The sequence below is a fragment of the Balaenoptera borealis genome, assembly GCF_965194805.1.
Source record: "Balaenoptera borealis genome assembly, chromosome: 6".
Taxonomy (NCBI): Eukaryota; Metazoa; Chordata; class Mammalia; order Artiodactyla; family Balaenopteridae; genus Balaenoptera; species Balaenoptera borealis.
This window is the reverse complement of record NC_138863.1, coordinates 66,340,970-66,362,539: the sequence shown is the minus strand read 5'-3', so window position 1 is coordinate 66,362,539 and position 21,570 is coordinate 66,340,970. Positions and strand designations below refer to the sequence as shown.

The window sequence follows — 21,570 nt, the reverse complement described above, 5'->3', positions numbered from 1 at the left end:
AATGGAACTGAATAAATGGGGTAACACACTAGGTTTCTTATCATGCACGGGATGCTATGTTGAATTATTAGCTCCAGCTTTTTCACTCTCCCTGATTACATGCTTTCTGCCATGTAACTGAGCAGTTCCCCCTACAAATGCTGGCTTGTGCTTCACTGCCCCCAACTATAAACCTGGACATTTTTCTTGGCCAATGGGATGTGGATAGGAATGGCGGTGTGCCACGCCTGTTTCAGAGGCATTGCATATTTCTGCTTGTCCTCTGCAACTCTGCTATCACCATAAGAAGGGCTTCCTCTAGGAAGCTGGTGTTCTTTGGCTGGAGCCCAGAGAAGAACACCCTTCGAGTGGACCAGAGTCCAAACTGCAATGAGGTGCCACGCCCTCCCGGCTGGATCTGAAACTTGAAGCAGAGTCCCAGCCACATCTGGACTGGGTCAGTGACCCTAGATGACCCACACCGAAGTACAAATGAGTGCACAGTATCACATGCCCTGAGATGTGTGGTTGTTTGCTGTAGATCAATAGCTGCCTAATGATAATACTCATTTGGGGTTAAAAAAATTCTCCCCAAATAATCTACAGACTTAATGTAATTCAACCCAATATCTTATAAAGTTTTTCTTTTTTTTAAACAAGTTATTCTGATAGTCAACTGCAAAAGAAGGGCCAAAAGCTATCAAAAAAGAAACATGATGGAGAATTTCCCCTAAAAGATGTAAAAATCCATTAGAAATAAAGGAAAGGACAGATCCAGTTAAAAAGAAAAAAAGGACAAGTCAATATACAGAAAAAAAATAGCTTTTAGCATAAAAAAGATGCTCAATGGCAACATGATCAAGGAAATGAAAATAAAATTAAGTCACCATTCTTATTCTACCAGATTGTTTAAAAAACAAATAAAAACCCCACATTGACAATAGCCAGAATTGGTAAGGATAGGGGGTGGGCATGCAATAGACTACTAATGAGAATCTTAGTATAATTTCTTACAAGAACAATTTGACAGCATTTATCAAAACGTCAAATGTGTATACCTGAGGCAGAGACTGCAATCTCTCCTCAAGTCCACTCTCCCCTACTTGCTTGGGCTCAGGGCTAGCCAACACTTCCCAGCCATCTCCGCACGTAGCCACGGCCAACGTGAGAGGAAGCAGTTTATGGCATTTCTGGGCCTGGGCTTTTAAGAAAAGCGGAATGACTCCTCCACACTCTTTTCCCTGTTACCAGCTGGACACCAATGTCATGAGGTTTTAGGAAATGGCAGAGTTGCAAGATGGAGAGCTTGGGTCCCGTGAAGACAGTATGGAAGAATGCTGCCTGATCAAATCTTACACCCACTCAAAACAGTTACGTGTGACCAAAAAAAAAGCTCACTGTGCTAAAACATATGTTTGGATCTACTTTTTAGAGGAGCTTAGCTTGCCCTAAAAAAATATAATTCCCTTTAAATTAGTAATCCCTCATTTGGGAAACCATCCTTCAGAAATACTCCTATATGTGTATAAAGGTGTGTGTATGTGTGTATGTGTGTGCGTGTGTGTGTGTGTTCACTGCAATATTTAGAACAGCAAAAAATTAGAAACATGCCTACCAATCGGGAAAGATAAAATAAACTATATTTATGTTCACTTTATAGATGCTATTCATTGTTAATAAACATAAAAGGATATCCATGAAATACTAAGTTAAAGAAAAATCAAGTTTAAAAGCTATATAACAAGTCTATTTTTCACTTTTTAAATGCCCCCCAAGATATATGCATATATTTATACATTATGTGGATACCTCCCACTCCCACCCACCCCCCCACAGTGCCTAGAGAGGAAATCTGGAAATATATAAACATCAGAAAGCTACTTATACCCAAATTGTGGTCTCCAAATACCATTTCTCAGTGAAAGGAATTAGATTGCCCTGGACCACGGCTGATACCTATACAGGGCAGTAAATACACAAAATAACCCTGGTATATCTTGCCATACCAAATAGTAAGGAAACTATCAAAGACTACTAGGGTCACGTCAAAAAAGACTCAAGAACTAACTTGAAGAAGCTACTAATGGCCAAAGATAACTCAATCTGAGCAATTATAATAACCAAAATGGTTAGAAACACCCAAGTTTAATCCATGTGATATAAACAAACCCAAACCACTATCAATCACCAATGGGGAATGCTAGGGATGCTAGGGGCCTTTCTTGTTTGTTTCTGAAACCTGGAAATAAGGGAAAAGACTCAAGCACTTATCCAACTTTTCTTACACGAACTGTAACACTAGATAACCAATCAGCAGGTTGGAAGTTTTTCTTTATAGGAGGATTCTAGCTAAGAAACGCAGAAAGAATGACATAACCATACTGTAATCCTAAACCAAGTACCCAGGTACTGAGCTCGAATTGCTGCTAATACCACAAAAAAAGAGAGACAAGCATAGATTATGTCTCTTTGACGGAAGAACACATCAGCACTTACGAATTAACTGCCAAAGAAACAAATATTGAATGTGAATCTAACCTAGTCTCTAGATCCATCACCAATTTATTAGAAATACTGAGGATAAGCAATAAGCTACACAGTTATATGGCATACAATCAATACAATTCATATCATTCAAAACCTATAGGATAAAAATACTGGTTTCTTTAACTTATTTAGCAAGAACAAAAAGAGGAGGGGGTTGTTGGGGAGAAAGAGGAACAAAGCAGGAAGGGAGGAAAGGAGAGAGGGAACCCTCCAATGCCTTCACACTTCAGAAGAAAAACCAAAATCTTTACCATGACCAACAAGACCCCAAGCTCTGACGTCACCGCCTAGTCATCTTGCTCCTTCCCATCCTTAACCATATGACACGTACTCTTGCCTCAAGGTCTCTGCACTTGCATTCGCTTCTTACTGCAGTCTTCTCTGGGACGTCTGCAAGCTTGCTCCCTCTGTCAAACGCCATCTTCTAAAAGGCCTTCCCTGCCAACCCATAAAATTGAAGCCCCTCCCCCCGGTCCCTATTTCACTTTCCGGCTTTATTTTTTCTCCATTGCACTTATAACTTTTTAACATACTACGTAATTTCTTACTTGTTCTGCTTATTATATAAGCTTCATGAGGTCAGGGATATTTGTCTTTCTGCATATAAGAGTGTTTTAGAATAGCTACCCAGATATTTATGTAAATCAATAAATTCAGCCTTTAAAAGCAATGCAACGTTAAGGTTTTCCTCAATTCTATATTGTTTGAAAAATTCAAATTAAAAGAACCTTATAAGAAAAAAATACACATAGATTTTCTTTTTTCTCAAAATTATAACCAGATCCAAAGATACTTGTGACATCTTTTTTTACTTAACCTCTGTGCTGTCTCAACCGTCTGGTCCCAATCCTGCAAGGCTAGTTGTAGTTTCATTTTCTTTACAAAAGCAGGAAGGAAACTTGGAAAGTTCATGATTATCTGGTTCACAGTCTCCAGAGCACCTGAATAATTCTGGCGCATCTCAAGGCACTGTGCCTAATGGGAGAAAAAAGTGACATCAAAACTGTGATCATATATACTAAGGTTCTCACAGCACTTACCCTGGAAGAGGTAGAATTCTAGTGTTTAACATTTTTTATATTTTTATTTTCTGACCTTTCTGTAAGAAATAGTTTTCACTTTTATAATCAGAAAAACAAAATAAGTTTTAATCAAACAAAATTTTAAAACATCACAGAATAAAAATATTTTCCATTATAAGTGACTGTTTTAAAATCCACTTTTAAATAACTGAGAAATATAACTACAGGATGAAAATTTTGAAATATTTTTAGAAACATCATAAGGAATGTTTCTATTTATAACAGAAAAATTACCTTTTAGAATAAAATATTTCCAGGATATTTGCAAGTAGCATTTAAAACTAATAGATATTGTATCTTTTTAAAAAAATTACTTTCAGGCTAAAGAAGATAAGACTTTAAAGAATCAGCAAAATAAAGTGCAAAACTACCTCAATATTTTCACTTCTATGAATTATCTTAAGGACATAAATGGATAAGACCAAAAAGAAGCATATTTATGGCAGAACTATTTATAATAGAAAAAATTAAAATAACCTGAAATGGCCACCTAGGATAAAATGATAGCATATTTACTTAATAAAATTTTAGGTGGCCATTAAAACTCATTCTGTTAATTTGCAGATCAATATTTACTGACACGAAGAGATGTCATTTACGATATAATAGTTTAGCTGGTTATCTCCAATGGTGATATTTATTAATTCAGATATTATTGTATTCTAAAATTTTTCTACAATGTACATGTATTACTTTCATAGTCAGAAAATATAAATCTATAAATATAGTAAGTGCTTTAAGAACAGATGATGAGGCATATTTATTATATGTCAGATTTTTTAAAATGTGTTTCTGAATCTCCTTTAGGAATAAATTTAGTCCTAGAATATCTCAGTTCAAAATGAGCATCCAGCCTCAACAGATGTACAGTAAAACTGCAATATATTCCCGAAATCAGTTTGAGATTATGTTCCCATATAATTAAAGGAAAGTATGAGAACCATTCAAAGATGCCACTATGTCAAAATAAATTATTATTTAAATTTCTCAATAGTGGACAGTAATAGCAAGAAAGATTAATGCAGATAATTTTTTAAAATATATATGCCTTTGCAATCTGCCTAAATAGCTGGTAACATAAAATAACAAAATCATGCAAACAGACCACATCTAATACTTCCTTAGACCATCACCTCCCATATGAATGCAACATACTATATTAAATGAAACTAAATTTGCTATATAATTGGTTCATATCATTCCTAGTTGGAATTCAACTAATGCAAGCCTCTTGCTGAATGAACTGAAAAATAAATACATAATTGGAATGGGTCATATCAGAAAAAGAATTTAAACCAGTCTAAAGTATTAGAGGAAAAAGGTAAATCCTTCCTAAGCTGCTTATATTGACACTTGAAATAGCCCTACCTTAGATTACCTACTAGCTTTTCTTTAAGGAATAGAGGGGAGCAGAAATGATCAAGAAAAACTTTTTAAAAAACTTGCTTAAATGCCCATAACCTCTAGCAGTGCCATTAGGCAAAACCTGAGTCCAAGCAGCACGAATACTAGTTGTACCGGTGGCAAACATCTGAACAAGCTCACTAGCCAGGGAAATTGAAAAAGCAATGTGGGGACATTGGCAATAGGCAAGACACCAATAATCCTCGCTTTCTTTTTTATCCCCCCACACCAGATTACTGCTAATTTAATAGACTGTTTTCCTAATATAAATTTAATTTTTTTGCTGAAATAAAAAATGATTTTTTTAAAATTTAAGGCATTCAGACGGCATCCATGGAATTGAAGAAAAAGTCCAAATTAAACATTTCTACCCACCAATGATTTCTAATGACACTGCCACTTGGTCATCCCTCTCAATGTAAGTTAGATCATGTTATTTCTCTTTTCATTGGCTGCCCATCTATCTGGTTCAAAGCAAAAGCCAAAGGCTTTACAGAATCAGCCAGCCTCTCCTCATTCTCCCCCATGCCCACCTGCCCTGACACTCACCTTCTCTCCCTCTAGCCTTCACTTTTCTCCCCTTCACTCATTCTGCTTTAGTCTCCAGGCCTCCTAGCAATGCCTTCAACATGCCTTAAGGTATTTGAACTCTCTACTCCCCTATTTGTAATGCTCTCCCCAGGTGCCCACAGGGCTTTAACCCTCACCTCCTACATGTCTTTGCTCAAATGTCACTTTCTCTGACCACATCATTTAAAACTGCAAGTTCATACCCCAGTTGTACTTCTCCCTCTTTCCTTGCTTTATTTTTCCATTCTACTTACCACCTTCTAATATAGCATATAATTCACTTACTTTCTTTATTGTCTGTCTCCACCAGTAGAACATAAGCTCCATAAAAGCAAGAGGTTTTATTTTGCTTAGGGCATCCCTAGTATGTAGAGTGATGCCTCACACATATTAGATACATCATAGATGTTTGGTGAGTAAATAATATAGGAACCACCACAACTACCAACAGCAACAACAAAAACAATTAAAACTGATCCAGGATTCAGGAATTTGGCAGGGAGTACTTTTCTCTAGCTTACTGTTCATCGTCCCATACAAATGCAAGTCCCTCCCTGCAGTTGAGAGTTGATAAAAGTAACATAAAAACTATCTTTTTGAGCTACTTGGTTTTGTTGGGTTTCATATATATTACAAATAAATTTTAAAACTTCATTTTATTAACCTAACGCCAACTCACCTTACCCAGCAGAGCAAAAATATCATTTCCATCTTGTAATCCCTCTTCAAAATACCTCAGTGCTTTTTTAGTATAAGGTTCTTTTCCTCTTGTAATATCAAGCCATGCTTTCAAAACCTGTCCCTGTAAAATGAATAATTCTAATATTTTCATTTTTTTGGAAATGAAAGAAATAAATGTTCATGAAGAAGTTAAACTAAGCATCATTCTTATTTGTAATTAGTAACAAAAATCACTCTATCAAATAATGTTATGAAAAATAAAACTGCAATAAAATCACTTTCAAACCCTTGCTAGTCTACAGTCTCGGGAACTATTATGAATTTCAGCCTTTAAGATTACTACTGTGGGGCTTCCCTGGTGGCGCAGTGGTTGAGAATCTGCCTGCCAATGCAGGGGACACGGGTTCGAGCCCTGGTCTGGGAGGATCCCACATGCCGCGGAGCAACTGGGCCCGTGAGCCACAATTACTGAGCCTGCGCGTCTGGAGCCTGTGCTCCGCAACGAGAGGCCGCGACAGTGAGAGGCCCGCGCACTGCGATGAAGAGTGGCCCCCGCTTGCCACAACTAGAGAAAGCCCTCGCACAGAAACGAAGACCCAACACAGCCATAAATAAGTAAATTAATTAATTAAAAAAAAAAAAAAGAAAAAAAAAGATTACTACCGTGGTCGATATTAATATTAAGGAGCTTGTAAAATATTCCCTTAATACTAAATAACCAATATTCTTACATGGGGCTTTGCTAATAAATTACTAATAACTGCTAAACATGTAATTCAATACATAAATAAGAATTTGTTACCTCTTTTTGGGGAAACAGACCAAATGAACTAAGATGGGAAAAAAGAAGTGCCTTGCTTCACATTTATTAAAAATTAAGATAATTTGGCAACTATCTCAACCTCTTTGACTAGTCCAGTGAGCTTCAAGTGAAAGGATAAAATGGCCTCAGAAATTAAAAAATGAAGAAGCCATGAACGTTTACCTTCAGAAATGTTAGTGAGCCAATGGACTGTAAGGTTTATAGGATTAGAAAGAAGATGAATACACGTTGATTATTTTTCTTTTTAATGCCAAATAAAAAATTATGAAAACTGCTCATCTGTCAAAAAATTTCTAGGTTAATTAATAAACCTTATAAATCTTTAACTAAGATCATATTTACTTCCCTATATTTCACCTGAAAAGACAGGTAAGAATACTTAAACAATGTTACTTCTACTCATTAGATCACTGTACTTTCTTGAATCATTTCAACTGTGTGGATGATTCCCAACCTTTATTTCTAGTCCAATACCTTTTCTAATTTTTTCTCTTCTTTTTCTAAAAGCTCATCTACTGTCTCCATCTCACTGTTCTGTCAGAGCCTGAAATATAGAATGTCTAAAACCAAACACATCACCTCCCTCCAAGATTACCTTCTCATCCCAAAGTATTTTCTAGTCACGTTAACTGGTCTCTGAATTGTCCAGGCTTAAAACCTCAGAGAGACATCCTTGATATCTGACACCGCAATATCTTTCCCCCAATATTTATAATAAGTTGAAAAGTCCTGTGGGTATTTGATAATTCTCAAATTCCTACCCACTGAATAGTATTTTAGTGTAGGCCCTTAAAGCCTTCTGCCAGAAAGTACTATCTTTGGGGGCCTGCATTCTGGTTTCTTCCCAGGTCAGTTCATCCTATAAACATTTGCTAAATTAATCTTCTGAATTTGCACTTCAATAACATCACTGACATGATTAAAAATCTTCAATGACCCTCAGTGCATATCAAATTAGATACAAGTATTTGTACCTAGCCATCAAGATCCTTCAATTTGTCCCAACCCACTTTTCCAACCTTTTCTTTCACACTCTTCTCCTCTGTACCCTGTATTCCCATCAGGTGTGAGGTTCTCACTGTACTCAGACCTACACGTCTCCTTGTTCTTCTCCTTTCTATCTATTATCTCCCACCCTGGGAGTATCTACTTCCCTTTTCCATAATCTTTGCCTGTGGAAACTGTATCCATCTTTCAGGTTTTAGCTCAAATGCTACTTCCTTCAAGAAATTCTTCTTCATTCGCCTAAGTTATCAATGTGATCTCCCCTTGAGTACATAAAATAGTGCCTAGCACAAAGTAAATGAGCAATAAATGTTAACTATTATTTTCCTGCACATTTTAATCACACTTCTCTCATTCCATTTGTCAATTTTCTCACAATGTTAATTGGGTGTGTGCTCTATAACACTGCTAGATGATCCAGTCGTGAAAGTAAAGTTTATGTATTTTTTATCTTTCTATTATTAACAGTGCAAATAATGGTGCCTTGTACCTAGAGCAGTTCAATAAGGAGAGTGGGAGGGAAGGAAGGAGAAAGAAAAGGAGGGAAGGGAGGGAAGGAACCAGGGAGGGCTCTTGTCAAGAGTTAATAAATAACATTAAAAAAAAAAACCTTAGAGAACTACAATTTTATAAAATAATAAAATATTAAAATAAGGCTGTTATTTATAAAATGAGAATACAGTGGGCAATAACAAAGCTTTTATATAAATAACATAAGCTTCCTTTAATGTTAGTATTTCAAAATAAGAAAACCAGCTACCTCTTTACTACCATTTGACATTTTGATCATTCGGTCAACATATTCTCTCGCCTTATCGTGACGACCAATGTGCCACAAAAATAAGCCTGCATGGTACAAAGCTTTTGGTCCAGCTCCTTTACGCTGCTCCTTCACTCTGGCATCTGATTCCAGAATAGCTTCTCTATCTGGGAGAAGGAGAAAAAGACATTAAGTGAAAATTAAATTCTAGATTAAGAGTTTATAATAGGTCAGATAATTAACAGCAGAGAATATAGTTCTTCTCTCTACAGCAGCACTAATAAAAATAAAATGCAAGCCACATACGTAATTTAAAATTTCCTAGTAGTCACATCAAAGAAGTAGAAACAAGTAAAATTCACTTTAATAATATATTTTATTTAACCCAATATATCCAAATTATCATTTCAACACATAATTGATTTGAAAATTATTAAGAAGATACTTTTTTTTTGTCTTACTAAATCTTTAAAATCTGGTACGCACTTTACACAAAGCACATCTCAATTAAGATGTGAAATTTTCTTCAGCAAATCTTTATACTTAGATTTCATAAAATTTATTTTGGAAAAAGCAGAATCATATACTTGTTCTAAACATAATTTTTCTAACTGAATCAAGTATCAGTTTTAAATTTTAAAGTAAATTAATTAGAATTAAATTTAAAATTCATGTCCTCAAACGAGACACATTTCAAGTGCTCTACAGCCACCTGTGGCTAATGACCACTGTGACCACACTACAGTTCTACAGTTCATGTCATTCTCAAGACATAAAGGCTATATATGCAGATTTTTTTTTTTAATAATAAGATGAAAAAGTTGGCAATGATTCTAAAATGAGACAACTATTAGGGGCAAATTCAGAACTAGGAGTCAAATTACCCTACTTCCTAATCCAATTCTAAAACATATAACCAAGCCAGGCTGCTGTCACAGGTCAATGAAAGGTGGTATAAACTGCTACTTATATAGTTAATACTGACTGCCTGAGTGCTCCCTTAAAAAGATGGTCTATGCCTAGAACTCTAATCACTTCTCTTTAATCTGTTGTGTAAATGCTTGGGACACAAATGTCAGTTAGATCCAAATCCCAGGTCGAATCAAAATGTGGATCACCTAGGCAATAGAAAGAAGAAATGTCAAAGTTGAGGACTGAGATTCTCACAGACCACCTTTCTGGAAATGGCTACCAAGGAAAGGTACATGACTCTTCCTTTTAACTCTAACGATACAAATTTAAATTTAAATGTGGAATTACTAAGGTACAACTTTACGAGTTTAGGAAACAAAATTGTACTCTGGAGGGCTAGAGATTGCTTGGCAAGGGACCCCTTCTGCCCTGCCTACAGCACACCCACTGCAACACCTTCAGAAGTTCTCACTAAATAGGCATGATACAGAAACAGAACTTACGGGGCAGGAGCAGGCATTGTACCTTCCTGCCCAGATTTCCATCAGGTCCCTAGTGGGGCATCAGCTAGCTGTGATAGTGTGCATAAAGCTAGTTCTTTCCACATATCAGCTCAAGTTCTTAATGCATCACAGCCCTTTAATAAACAGGGCTTACATTAGCATTCAGGAAGAATGTACGAGAACAATGTAGGCTCTTCCTAGGCGAGACAGACAGACATCTGGGCCTCTCCTGAACTCAAGCACACTCAGCATTATTATGGAGGAAAGTCGAGTGAGTACTCAGGTGTCTCTAAACAATCCTGGAAATCACATTTTCTAACACAACCAGTACTCTTGGGAGTAACCAATTAAATAAAAACTTGATTCTAAGAAGAAAACATTTTGTTAATTTCTCTCTCTTTTTTTTAAGGCTTACTGACTACAGCTCTCCTACACCAATTCCCTGCTCCAGCTACACACACTCCTGCTGGAACATAGAGGAAGGGGATCCAGAGATGAACCTAATCCTGAACCATTTCCACATATTTGCCCATCGAGTTCTCCTGTCTGAGAAGATCAAGTCCCCATTTCCACAAAGTCTTCCCAGCCTACTCCTATGGATAAACAGTACATGCCATTTCCCCACACTTTCTTAAAAGTTTTAGAAAGCATCTAGTCGTTATATTTGTTTATGAACTAAATATATTAGTATTTTAAATAACTTTTTATTTTATTTGTACAAGTATATGTGGGTGAAGGATGTAAGTGATACTTTGCTTAAGAAAAAACTGTTTCCTAATATTTAAAAAAATTTGACATTTGGTAATTGTTTAACTATTTGAAACAAGATCTATTTTTACAATGCTATTAGCTGTTACTGGATATATATGGATGAATACAATACTATTTCTTTTTTATTACCCATAATTCCAATACTGTTCTGCCTCAGCCATTAAGATATGCTATGTATTAAGACAGTGCACACTATTTTAATTGCTGGTTTATGTATAAAGTTCCTTCTATAATCTAATCATATTTCCCAACCTACTACTGGATAAAAATTTACTGAATATCTTCCAAAGAGCTAGCCCCCCTGGGGGATGTAAAGGCTTTTAAGAAGCTCAAGATATAGTAGAAGAGAGAAACTGCATGTAGCTATATATGCACAAAACAAGCTGTAAAGTTGGCTGCTACAGAGTAATTTATGTATATACCTGTTTTGAGCTGTCCTTTTTTGGTTTAACCATTGCTAATATTTATTCACCTTTACATTAATTCAAACAATTCCTACATACTAATGAAACTTCTGCCATAGGATAAGGAATATGAAAGCAATAGAAGACCCATATTTCTCATGCTTGATAAACTTCGTCTTGTCAGGAAGATAAAACAACTATGACATAAATAGTATCTACAGATAATACATAATACAGTATGATTAGACTGAATGTTAAGGTAATTGAGAAAAATCAAAATGAATTGAGTAGAAAAAACTGTCTAAGCACTGTACTTAAATACTATACCTGGATTGGGACTCATTTTATGAGTGTATATCAGTGCAATTAGAGAACAAAGTGATACATCTTGTTTATTTTTAAGAGCCTCAAATTCTCGAAGAGCTTCTTGAGTTTTACCTGAAAATCAAAATTACGAAGTGAAAATTGTTCTTCGTGCAAAACAAGAATTTAAAACTTATGGAAATGTTTAATAATTAGCACATACCTTCCATTAATGTACCATAGGCATAATAAAACCTGAAGATGGGATCACTGCCATACCTCTTAGTTCCCTCACTGGCAGCAAGTAACACATGATGGAAATATCTCTCTTGACAATAGTAATTAATCAAAGTCTAAGAGGAAATAAAGACTAAATGTTAAAAGAGATTCTGATGTTCTGAAATACTCTAAGCAGATATTAACCTAAGATCTTGAATAATCTAAAACTTCGATAACGTGTTTTTTTCTTCCAAGTTCCTTAAATACTGTTAAAGGCTAGCACTTAAGGAATGTAGAATACAGTGAACACAAAATTATTGAAATAACTCAATGTTTTCTAATAATTTCCATCTTTTTTTCCCTAAACTATTTCTTAACAATACTGAAGTCAGGGTATTTTCACCTCTTTCCTTTCCCCACATTTTCTTAAGGTTTTAGAAAATGGGAAAACAGACAAAAAGCAGGAATTTAAAAAAAAAAAAAAGACAAGAGGCTTCCACTACCAGACCAGATTTCTTTTAAAAACAAAAACCCTTCTATTTTGTTTTTATAGCATCACAAAGTAATGACCAATTAAACTCAGCAATTGATTGTCAAAGGTTATCTTGTTTTCTGAGTTCCACAACAAATAACTGTCAGTAAAACAAAGGATCTATTTTTTAATGGAAATCACTATCATTAGGCTTTTTCCAAAATTATATTATTTATACATGAGGCAGAAAACTAGTATCAGGAGATACAAAGTTCTGATTAATTGGAGCTATGCTTTACACCATTTTTCTCAGGATCACATCTAAGGCTTAGTTGCTAACCTAATCAAAGAGGGAAACCATATTCACTATCACCGTGATATACCTGATTCACTCCCACAAACCAATTCGGGCCATCCCATACCTCCCTGGTCTGACTCTTCAGCTGGTTCAGCAGGAGCAAGAAATACAGATGAAGCACTGATTGACAGGATTAAAATGAGTGTCTGAACAGCTTTTTTTTTTTTTTTTTTTTTTTTAACAGTCCATTGTTTCTGGAGGGCTACAGTCCACATGCTTCTCTAGAACAGTCTGGCAAACATACTCCAACTTTTACTCTGCTTCCCTCCTGTGGTTACTGTTCTCCAGTCCCTTCTCAGCCACTGTGTCTTCGAAGTGTGATCCGGACACCAATTCCAAGATCCCCGCAGCACACCTCAGGAAAGTGCAGTTTTCCTCCAGAGCCCTTTCCCTAAGGTTGCAAATGACTTCTTAGCTTGCCACACTAAGGACACTTCTAATATCATCTTACTTGACTTCTGTCCAGCGTTTAGTATCACTAAGCACCTATAACTCTCCTAAAAGGCAGTGGCATGGTATCATAAAAAGGGCATGGATTTTAAGACCTGTTTTCAAATTTCCGGTCCATCTTATAGTCACTCAGTTTGCTCATTTGTAAAATGCTGGTAGTCATTTATGGGTCATTGTAAGGATTAATTGAGATATCATACTGTAAAACTCCTATTCCAAAAAAAAAAAAAAAAGTTCCTCCAAACCCCGAATGTTGATATTAAAAAAAAAAACAAAAACACGTGTCCAGCCAAGACCTCTCATCGCAGCTCCAGATTCCTATTTCAATTTCCCCAAAACCCAAGCCAGACATGGCGTCAGGAATCCTCTCTTCCTGTTTGCACAGTCCCCATAAGTCTAACCAGTCAGTAGGTTCTTCTTCTGTTGTTCTAGTCTGCTTCCCACTCCCCGCACCTATTTCCACTCCCTTGGTTCAGGTTAGGTTGTTCAATCCAGCAAACATTTACTGACTGCTACGAGTGCCAAGCACTGGGCTAGGTACGGTGAACATGAAGATGAATAAGATATGGTTCCTGTCCCAGAAAAGCTTAGAATTTTCAACTGAGACTAGAATCTAAAGACTATTTGAACCCACACACCTACGGTCAATCTTCCACAAAGGAGGTAAGAATATACAATAGAGAAAAGACAGTCTCTTCAGCAAGTGGTGCTGGGAAAGCTGGGCAGCCGCATGTAAATCAATGAAGTTAGAACACATCCTCAACCATACACAAAAATAAACTCAAAATGGCTTAAAGACTTAAATATTAAGACATGACACCATAAAACTCCTAGAAGAGAGCATAAGGCAAAACATTCTCTGACATAAATCGCACCAATGTTTTATTACGTCAGTTTCCCAAGGTAATAGAATTAAAAGCAAAAATAAACAAATGGGACCTAATCAAACTTAAAAGCTTATGTACAGCAAAGGAAACCACAAACAAAATGAAAAAACCTACGGAGTGGGAGAAAATATTTGCAAATGATGTAACTGACAAGGGCTTAATTTTCAAAATATACAAATAGCTCAAACAACTCAGGAAAAAAAAAGAAAAAAAAGGGCTTCCCTGGTGGCGCAGTGGTTGGGAGTCTGCCTGCCAATGCGGGGGACGCGGGTTCGAGCCCTGGTCTGGGAGGATCCCGCATGCCGCGGAGCGGCTGGGCCCGTGAGCCACAATTACTGAGCCTGCGCGTCTGGAGCCTGTGCTCCGCAACGGGAGAGGCCGCGATGGTGAGAGGCCCGTGCGCCGCGATGAGGAGTGGCCCCCGCTTGCCGCAACGGGGGTAAGCCCTCGCACGGAAACGGGGACCCAATGCAACCATAAATAAATAAATAAATAAAAATAAAAAGAAAAGAAAAAAAAAAGCCCAACAACCCAATCAAAAAATGGGCAGAAGACCTAAATAGACACTTCTCCAAAGTAGACATACAGATGGCCAACGGGCACATGAAAAGATGCTCAACATCGTTAATTATTAGAGAAATGCAAGTCAAAGCAACAATGAGGTACCACCTCACACCGGTCAGAATGGCCATCATTAAAAAATCTACAAATAACAAATGCTGGAGAGGGTGTGGAGAAAAGGGAACCCTACTACACTGTCGGTGGGAATAAAATTGGTGCAGCCATTATGGAAAACCGTATGGAGGTTCCTCAAAAAATAAAAATAGAGTTGCCGTATGATCCCGCAATCCCACTCCTGGGCATATATCTGGATGATACTGTATGATCCCGGATGATCCTGCAATCCCACTCCTGGGCATATATCCGGAGAAAATTCAAAAAGATACATGCATGCCAATGTTCACAGCAGCACTATTTGCAATAGCCAAGACATGGAAACAACCTAAATGTCTATTGACAGATGAATGGATAAAGAAGATGTGGTGTGTGTGTGTATATACACACACACACACACACAATGGAATACTATTCGGCCATAAAAAAGAATGAAATAATGCCATTTGCATCAACATGGATGCAACTAGAGATTATCATACTAAGTGAAGTAAGTTAGAAAGAGAAATACCGTATGATATCACTTATATGTGGAATCGAAAGTATGACACAAATGAATTTATCTACGACACAAAAACAGACTAAGACACAGAGAAGAGACTGATGGTTGCCAAGGGGGAGGGGAGGTGGGGTAGGGATGGATTGGGAATTTGGGGTTAGCAGATGCAAACTATTATATAGATAATGGATAAACAACAAGTTCCTACTGTATAGCACAGGGAGCTATATTCAAATAATTCAAATTTCAGTGTCCGTAAGTAAAGTTTTATTGGAACAAAGCCATGTTTAAGTATTGTCTATAGCTGCTTTCATGATACGATGGCAGATTCGATGCCACAGAGACCCTATGGCCCATAAAGCCTGAATATGTACCACCTGGCCCTTTAAAGTTTGCTGTTCTACTTAAGGCTCCTGTTCTAGAACGTTAAGTAGAACAGGGATTAATGGATAACAAGGTTAGAAGAAAGCTAGGGTCAAGAAGGGCCTCCTATTGAGTTGATCCTCTAGTCTAAGTGATGAGGAGTTAAATCAGTTTTTAGCATGAAAGTGTTTTTATTAAAAAATTCATTTGGGTGGCAGTACAAAGGATAAATTTAAGGGGATGAAAATACTTAAGGGGATGAGGGAAGGCTTCACAGGAAGATAATGCAAAACTTTAGGCAAAAAAGCAAAAGACACTCCAGCACCCCCATCACTGCCAAACTGTCCTCCAACCACTCCTCACCAGCTAACATGGTACGCATTGCATTTACCTGTTTACTGACTGACTCCCCCTCGCCAAATGTAGAAAGATTTGGGAGGGTTTTTCTTAGCTTTATTACTGCAGGGCTTATTATCTTCAGGCTTAGAATAGTGCCAGACACATGGGAGGCATTCAATAAACATTTGTTGAATTAATTTAATTAAGGTTTTCGCCAACATTAGATTATAAATTCACAGTCCCTGTGAAGGCGGGGACTGTTCCTTTCTGTTCATCACTATCTCCAGCTCCAGTGGACACACAGTTAGCCCTCCATCAATATGTGTTGAATAAGGGAATCAGTGAACAAATGAATGGAGAAGATAATCATCCTAAAAAGTAACTTCTTTTACTTTCAAGTCTCATGTCTTTGTTTTCATATCATTTCTTACGTCGACCGTCATTAAATATTTGCTGAACGGATGCATCAGTGATAAACAGAGAAGACCATCACCCTAAAATACTCCTCCATTTTCAAGCCTATGTCTTTAACTGATTTCGTATCATCTTTCCGTGCTCGTTTTACCGTCCCACGGGGGGAGCTGGCACTAGTTTGCTGTAAGTCCTTAAAAATTGCACCCGGGAGACGCACTAGGCGTCCTATGTTGACCAAACCTTCCGAGTAAACAGGGTACAAAAGTAAAAGTAAACACGACCAACAGGGTGGAAAAAGCACACTAACGGCAATTCGGAAAGCAGCGCGCGGGTAAGGCTGCCCAGACCTCAAGATTGCAAAGCAGGGCCCGCGGAGGGAGAGCAAGTGATGTAGGTTACAGGCCCGCACCCCAGGCGGGGGCACCTAGCCAGCCGGGGCGGTAGGTACCGCAGGGTTACAACGGCCTACCCAGGTCGGCCCGCGAGCTCCCCACGCCCCCCGGCCCCTCGCCAGCCCGGCACCCCCCACGGCAACACACGGCCAGCTCTTGCTCACCTTCAGCCCCTGCGAGTCCATGGCTTTCAAGGCCGAGCCGCGTGCCTCCTGGGCGCGCGCCTGCCGAAACCCAGCAGAAGAGCCAAGGGTCTCAGGGTCTCGCAGCCCAGGCCCAGACCAGCTTGGGACGCGGCGGGAGGGGCGGGGCGGGGCGGGGCCGCGCCGCCATTGGCTGCCGGCGGAGGGGGCGGGCCCTCGCGGCAGGGATTGCGGGGGTCGAGGCACGGGCGGGGACCCGGAGGGAGGGCGGAGGGTGGGGAAGGGGGCGCGACCAACCGGATGCTGGGTGAGGCGGAGGTCAAACAGCGAAATGACCCTAGGGGCACCGTGGGTGGGCGGGCCTGAGGATTAGGAATTAAAGAATGAAGGAAATGGGGGAGGACGTAGGAAAAAGGGCAAGTCTGTTTCCCATCTCCGGCTACAAAGCAAGACACCATTTTCTACACGTTTGTGTAGAGGCGGTTTCCCGCAATGCGTCTATTTAGAAGGCCTGACCAGCTCAGAGAAAAACCTTTAACTTTCACATGTAGTAGTTGCATTACGGCCACAAGGTGGAGCAGAAAAATCACAAGTTCTTAACAGAAAGGGATGAGCTTCTTGCGCCCATCTTTGCAGGCAGTGCTGCAATCCCGTGTTTTTTGTTAGAAAGCACGTTAAATTAGTCTTTTTTTTTTTTTTTTTACCAGCCCTGATAATGGGAGGAACCAATGAAGTAAACCTATTTTTTCGGTTAAAAAAAAAATAACACTGCTGATTTTAAACTGAGAATAAAATTAATCCCTACGCAAACGTTTATGTTTGCACCGATCAGGCAACTGTCTGTTGCTCGTAGATTTCTTCAGTTACTTAGTGAATTGAATTGAAATAGAATGAACAAAGAGATTTCCTATTTCTGCTTAAAGATATTTTTAAAATAAGATTTGAGGTTTAAGTAATCTTTGTGGAATCTTTTACATGGATCCCAAATTTCAATCCTAGTTCTAATTATCTTACTTGAGTTGATGTGATTCGTAGTTGCCTTAATCAGATTTTAAGTTTGTTAAGCAGTCAACGAACATTAACCTTTTTCCATGCCAGTAGGTTAGGTAATGACAATCTTGAGGGAAAGGGTGAGTATGATTACAGACTTCAGTGCCAGGCAATATTTCTCACTGGTTTCCCTTAAAAGAGCATTCTACCCAGAGAGGCACACATTATTTTCATGAAGATTGCTTTTGTTTGTTTCCATCATTCATAGTCAAGCTAAATGTTTGTGATAAAGGACAGCTGGTAATACCTGCTGGTCTGATTTTCAAAGCCTGTGGATTAATCTGCACTTGGTATGCAGCAGAGAATATCAGAAACTAAGGTGCTCATCCGAGTGTATAATCTTAACCTGTATGCTTTTGGCTTCAAGTGAAGAGTTCATCCAGAAGAAAATTTCTGAGGATCATAGTTAAAGGAACAGATGATCAAACTACCTTTCTGAGATCTTTAAAGCCTAAACTTGGGCTGTCGGACTATTGGAAGGCTGCACACTTGGGCCCTATTAATTTAGCCCTTTATAAAATTTCCTTTGTTGAATTTTGTTCTAAGGTTAAAGTATTTAGCACAAAACACCATGCCTGGCACTCCATGAGTGTTTGTTGGATTAAAACTACTTTGGGAATTTGCTTTGCCACGCCTGGTAAACTTGTTCCCTGCATAAGGCCTCACGTGAGTAGTTTCTTTTGGATCTCAGGCCAGGAAAAACTCTGTCTTCCCTGAAAAACTGAAGTGTTCCTTAGCTCAAGCATTTCTACTGGCTCACTTTTACCTACCAACGTTTGAGTCCGCCATCTAAGACCTTTCATCGTCTTTCAAGCCTTATCTCCTACTTCTCCATTCATAGAGCCTTTATTCCAGGCAAATGGGACAACCATTCCTTCTTCTGGGTGCCTTTCCTTACTTCGCTCTGAGCTCTTTCTCCATCTGAAAAAAGAAACCTACTCTTTTTTTCATAGTTCATCTCAAATCTCATTGTCTGTGAAGCCTTTAGGGATGGCCATAACTGATTGGATGTGTGAGATTGCCTGGTGCAGTAGCAAGAATATGGTCTCCCAGACGTGAGATGGAACTCCTGGCATGCCATTATCTTTGTGACTCGGGAAAGTAATTTCCTGAGTTTAACTTTCCGTATTTACTAAAGAAACTAAACACCTAACCACATACGAAAAGTTCCTGACACATAATAGACATAACCATTAATTTCCGTAAAACACATAGTGCTCTGTAAGACTTAACACACTTTTATATTTTTTGCATTATAGTTATGGTGTATTTTTTGTTTGTTTAATCTTTTCTACTAAATGGGGAGTACCTTAAAGCCACACAATATAGTGAGATGGGTAACATCTTGGTCCCTGGAGCTAGGCCACCTGCAATCAAATCCTGACACCACCATTCCCAAGCTGTTTACTTGGAAAAACTACTTAACTTCTCTGTGCTTCAGCTGTAAAGTGGGACTAATACCTCAGAAAGCTGTTAAGAAGATTAAATGAGTTAATAGTTAATGAACACAGCAGTGTTAGATACATGGTAGGCACTGAATAACTTTAACCTATAATTATTTGTACTCTGAACACAGAGCATAGTATTGATTCCATAAGCATTTAGTAAATCTTATAGGACTGTTGAAGCCCTTCAATTGTGCCTCTGTTTGGCTTTCTTCCCCCCAATTCTTACACCGATTCACTTGTATATATATTATTTTATCATTTATTGGAGAAGTTAAAGGAAACCCTTAAGAAAAATAGGTGGTTCTGGTGAAGAAAAAAGTAAAAGTAAGTACCCAAAAAATAAAACAGAGATAAATCTATGACCTCATTAAATTTGGGAGCTGGAAGGAACTTTAGAAACGATTGTCCAATCTCTTTATTTTACAAATGAAGCCCAAAGATATGAAATAATCTACCCAAGGTCTCACAGTTTTCTACTCCCAATCTAGCCTTCAAAGCAGTTATGAATGATAAAGAGATGAGGTGTTTGTCTTTTCTTCTTAAGGCTATTTTACCATAAAGTTGAAGCAGAAAATATAGAGAGTAAATATGTATGAAATCCAAATAAATTGGCACAGAGTTTAGTCTCACAGGTGATACCATGGAAAAGTTAGAAGTTAACTGAAGTCAAAATTGCTGAATCTGAGTTAAGGCTCTATCCCTTAATAACTCTGCAACTTTGGGCAAAGTTGTTAACTTTTCTCTGCTTTAGTTTATACATTTGCAGTGGGCAGTTGGGACTAGGATTGTAATATTTGTTTTGTTAGTGTATAGACTAAATGAGATTATGTGAAAATATTTCAAAAATTGAAAACCACCTTGTAAAAGTTCATACCACAGCTACAGGAAAGCCTCTTACCTAATGAGCTGACTATGGGGCAAGACATCTTACCTCCCTGACATCATCCAGCCTTCCGTATGCTATCTAGTGCTCTTTTCTTCTCCAAATAACACAGAACAAACGTACCGTTCTTTTGAATCGTGCATGAAGCATGGTGTCTGCTGATGCAAAAAATAAGATGGTTGTCATAACTCATCCCTTTAAAATTCTCCAATTTTATTCATTTAAGTAAATTAGGGAGATGATGATAATCGTCAGTCGCTTACCTTTCACATTTTTTTTTTTTTTGCTAAATGATACTATGGAGAAAGTTGAGGAAGTGATCAGATTTCTAACCATGTGTTACTTAATCATTCATTTATTCACCAAACGTTTAATGAGTGCTGATGGCAGAGAATAAAATTCTTGTCTTCTCCTCTCAGAATTTAAAGTCTAGTAAAAGGAGACAGACCTTGAAGAGATATTCACAAAAGGAAATGAATAAATGACAAGTAGTGACAGCTTTAATAGCTGTTTTAGTAAGTGCAATAAACAGACTAAACTGTGTGGTCTTTGCCCAGTTTTAAGGATTAATATATCAATAATGAAGTGAAACTCACATTAACTTGCTGCAGTCCAGGGAATCCTTCCACTCAATTCCTACAATTAACTTCTTTTAGACCACTGAATGATACTTTGTTTTTCTTTAAAAATACCTGAGCAGCTCAGATATCTGATGGCTAAGAACTTCTAATAACAGGAAATTTCCTTCTTGCTTACCTGAACTAACAGATGTAACGAATGTTTCTACTCAAATACCATGACACAGACTTACCAGGAGTTATTTTTTTCTTGATGTTCTTGACTATATCTTGACATTTCATCTATGCAAAAGTAGGAGAGAGAAAACACAGAAAAATAGATTTCAAAAAGAGTCTGGTATTTTGAAATAGAAACAATGAATTATTTAAATGTTTACAACTGTGATATACTGAATATCTTGTCAAGATGCCATCTGTCTTTCCTTCTACTTCTTTAAAGAATCTTTTTCTGGTCGATAGAATAAGAACAAAGAATAGTGATCACTCCCCCTCTGCCTGGTGTGACATTGAGGTAGACAGTACATTGCTTTAGATTCTACTCACTTAGGTCCAAGGTCACATCTGAAAAATCTTCCCTGACATCAAATTCACACTGCACATCTTCCTAGACACTGTTGTTTCTGGATGTCAGATAACCAGAGCTCTGTTCTAATTTT

General features: G+C 37.9%; 1 protein-coding gene across 12 annotated transcripts in view; it reads right to left on the bottom strand.

Moving 5' to 3' along the window:
• Positions 1–17,102, bottom strand: part of TTC21B (tetratricopeptide repeat domain 21B) — a 98,645-nt gene extending 81,543 nt beyond the window's left edge. For 10 of the 12 annotated variants that reach the window (XR_014245540.1, XR_014245541.1, XR_014245542.1 and 7 more), the window contains exons 1-6: positions 16,977–17,102; positions 11,968–12,097; positions 11,769–11,879; positions 8,852–9,018; positions 6,262–6,384; positions 3,344–3,501 (exon numbers count right to left, since the gene is read on the bottom strand). Coding sequence is in view for 4 of the 12 variants with exons in the window: in XM_082395231.1 (XP_082251357.1) it covers positions 3,344–3,501; positions 6,262–6,384; positions 8,852–9,018; positions 11,769–11,879; positions 11,968–12,097; positions 16,977–16,997 (710 nt within the window). In the remaining 8 variants the exon portion in view is untranslated. The remainder of the gene's footprint in view (positions 1–3,343; positions 3,502–6,261; positions 6,385–8,851; positions 9,019–11,768; positions 11,880–11,967; positions 12,098–16,976) is intronic. The other 2 variants (XR_014245544.1, XR_014245547.1) reach the window with 2 other exon arrangements.
• Between the last annotated feature and the right edge of the window lie 4,468 nt (positions 17,103–21,570).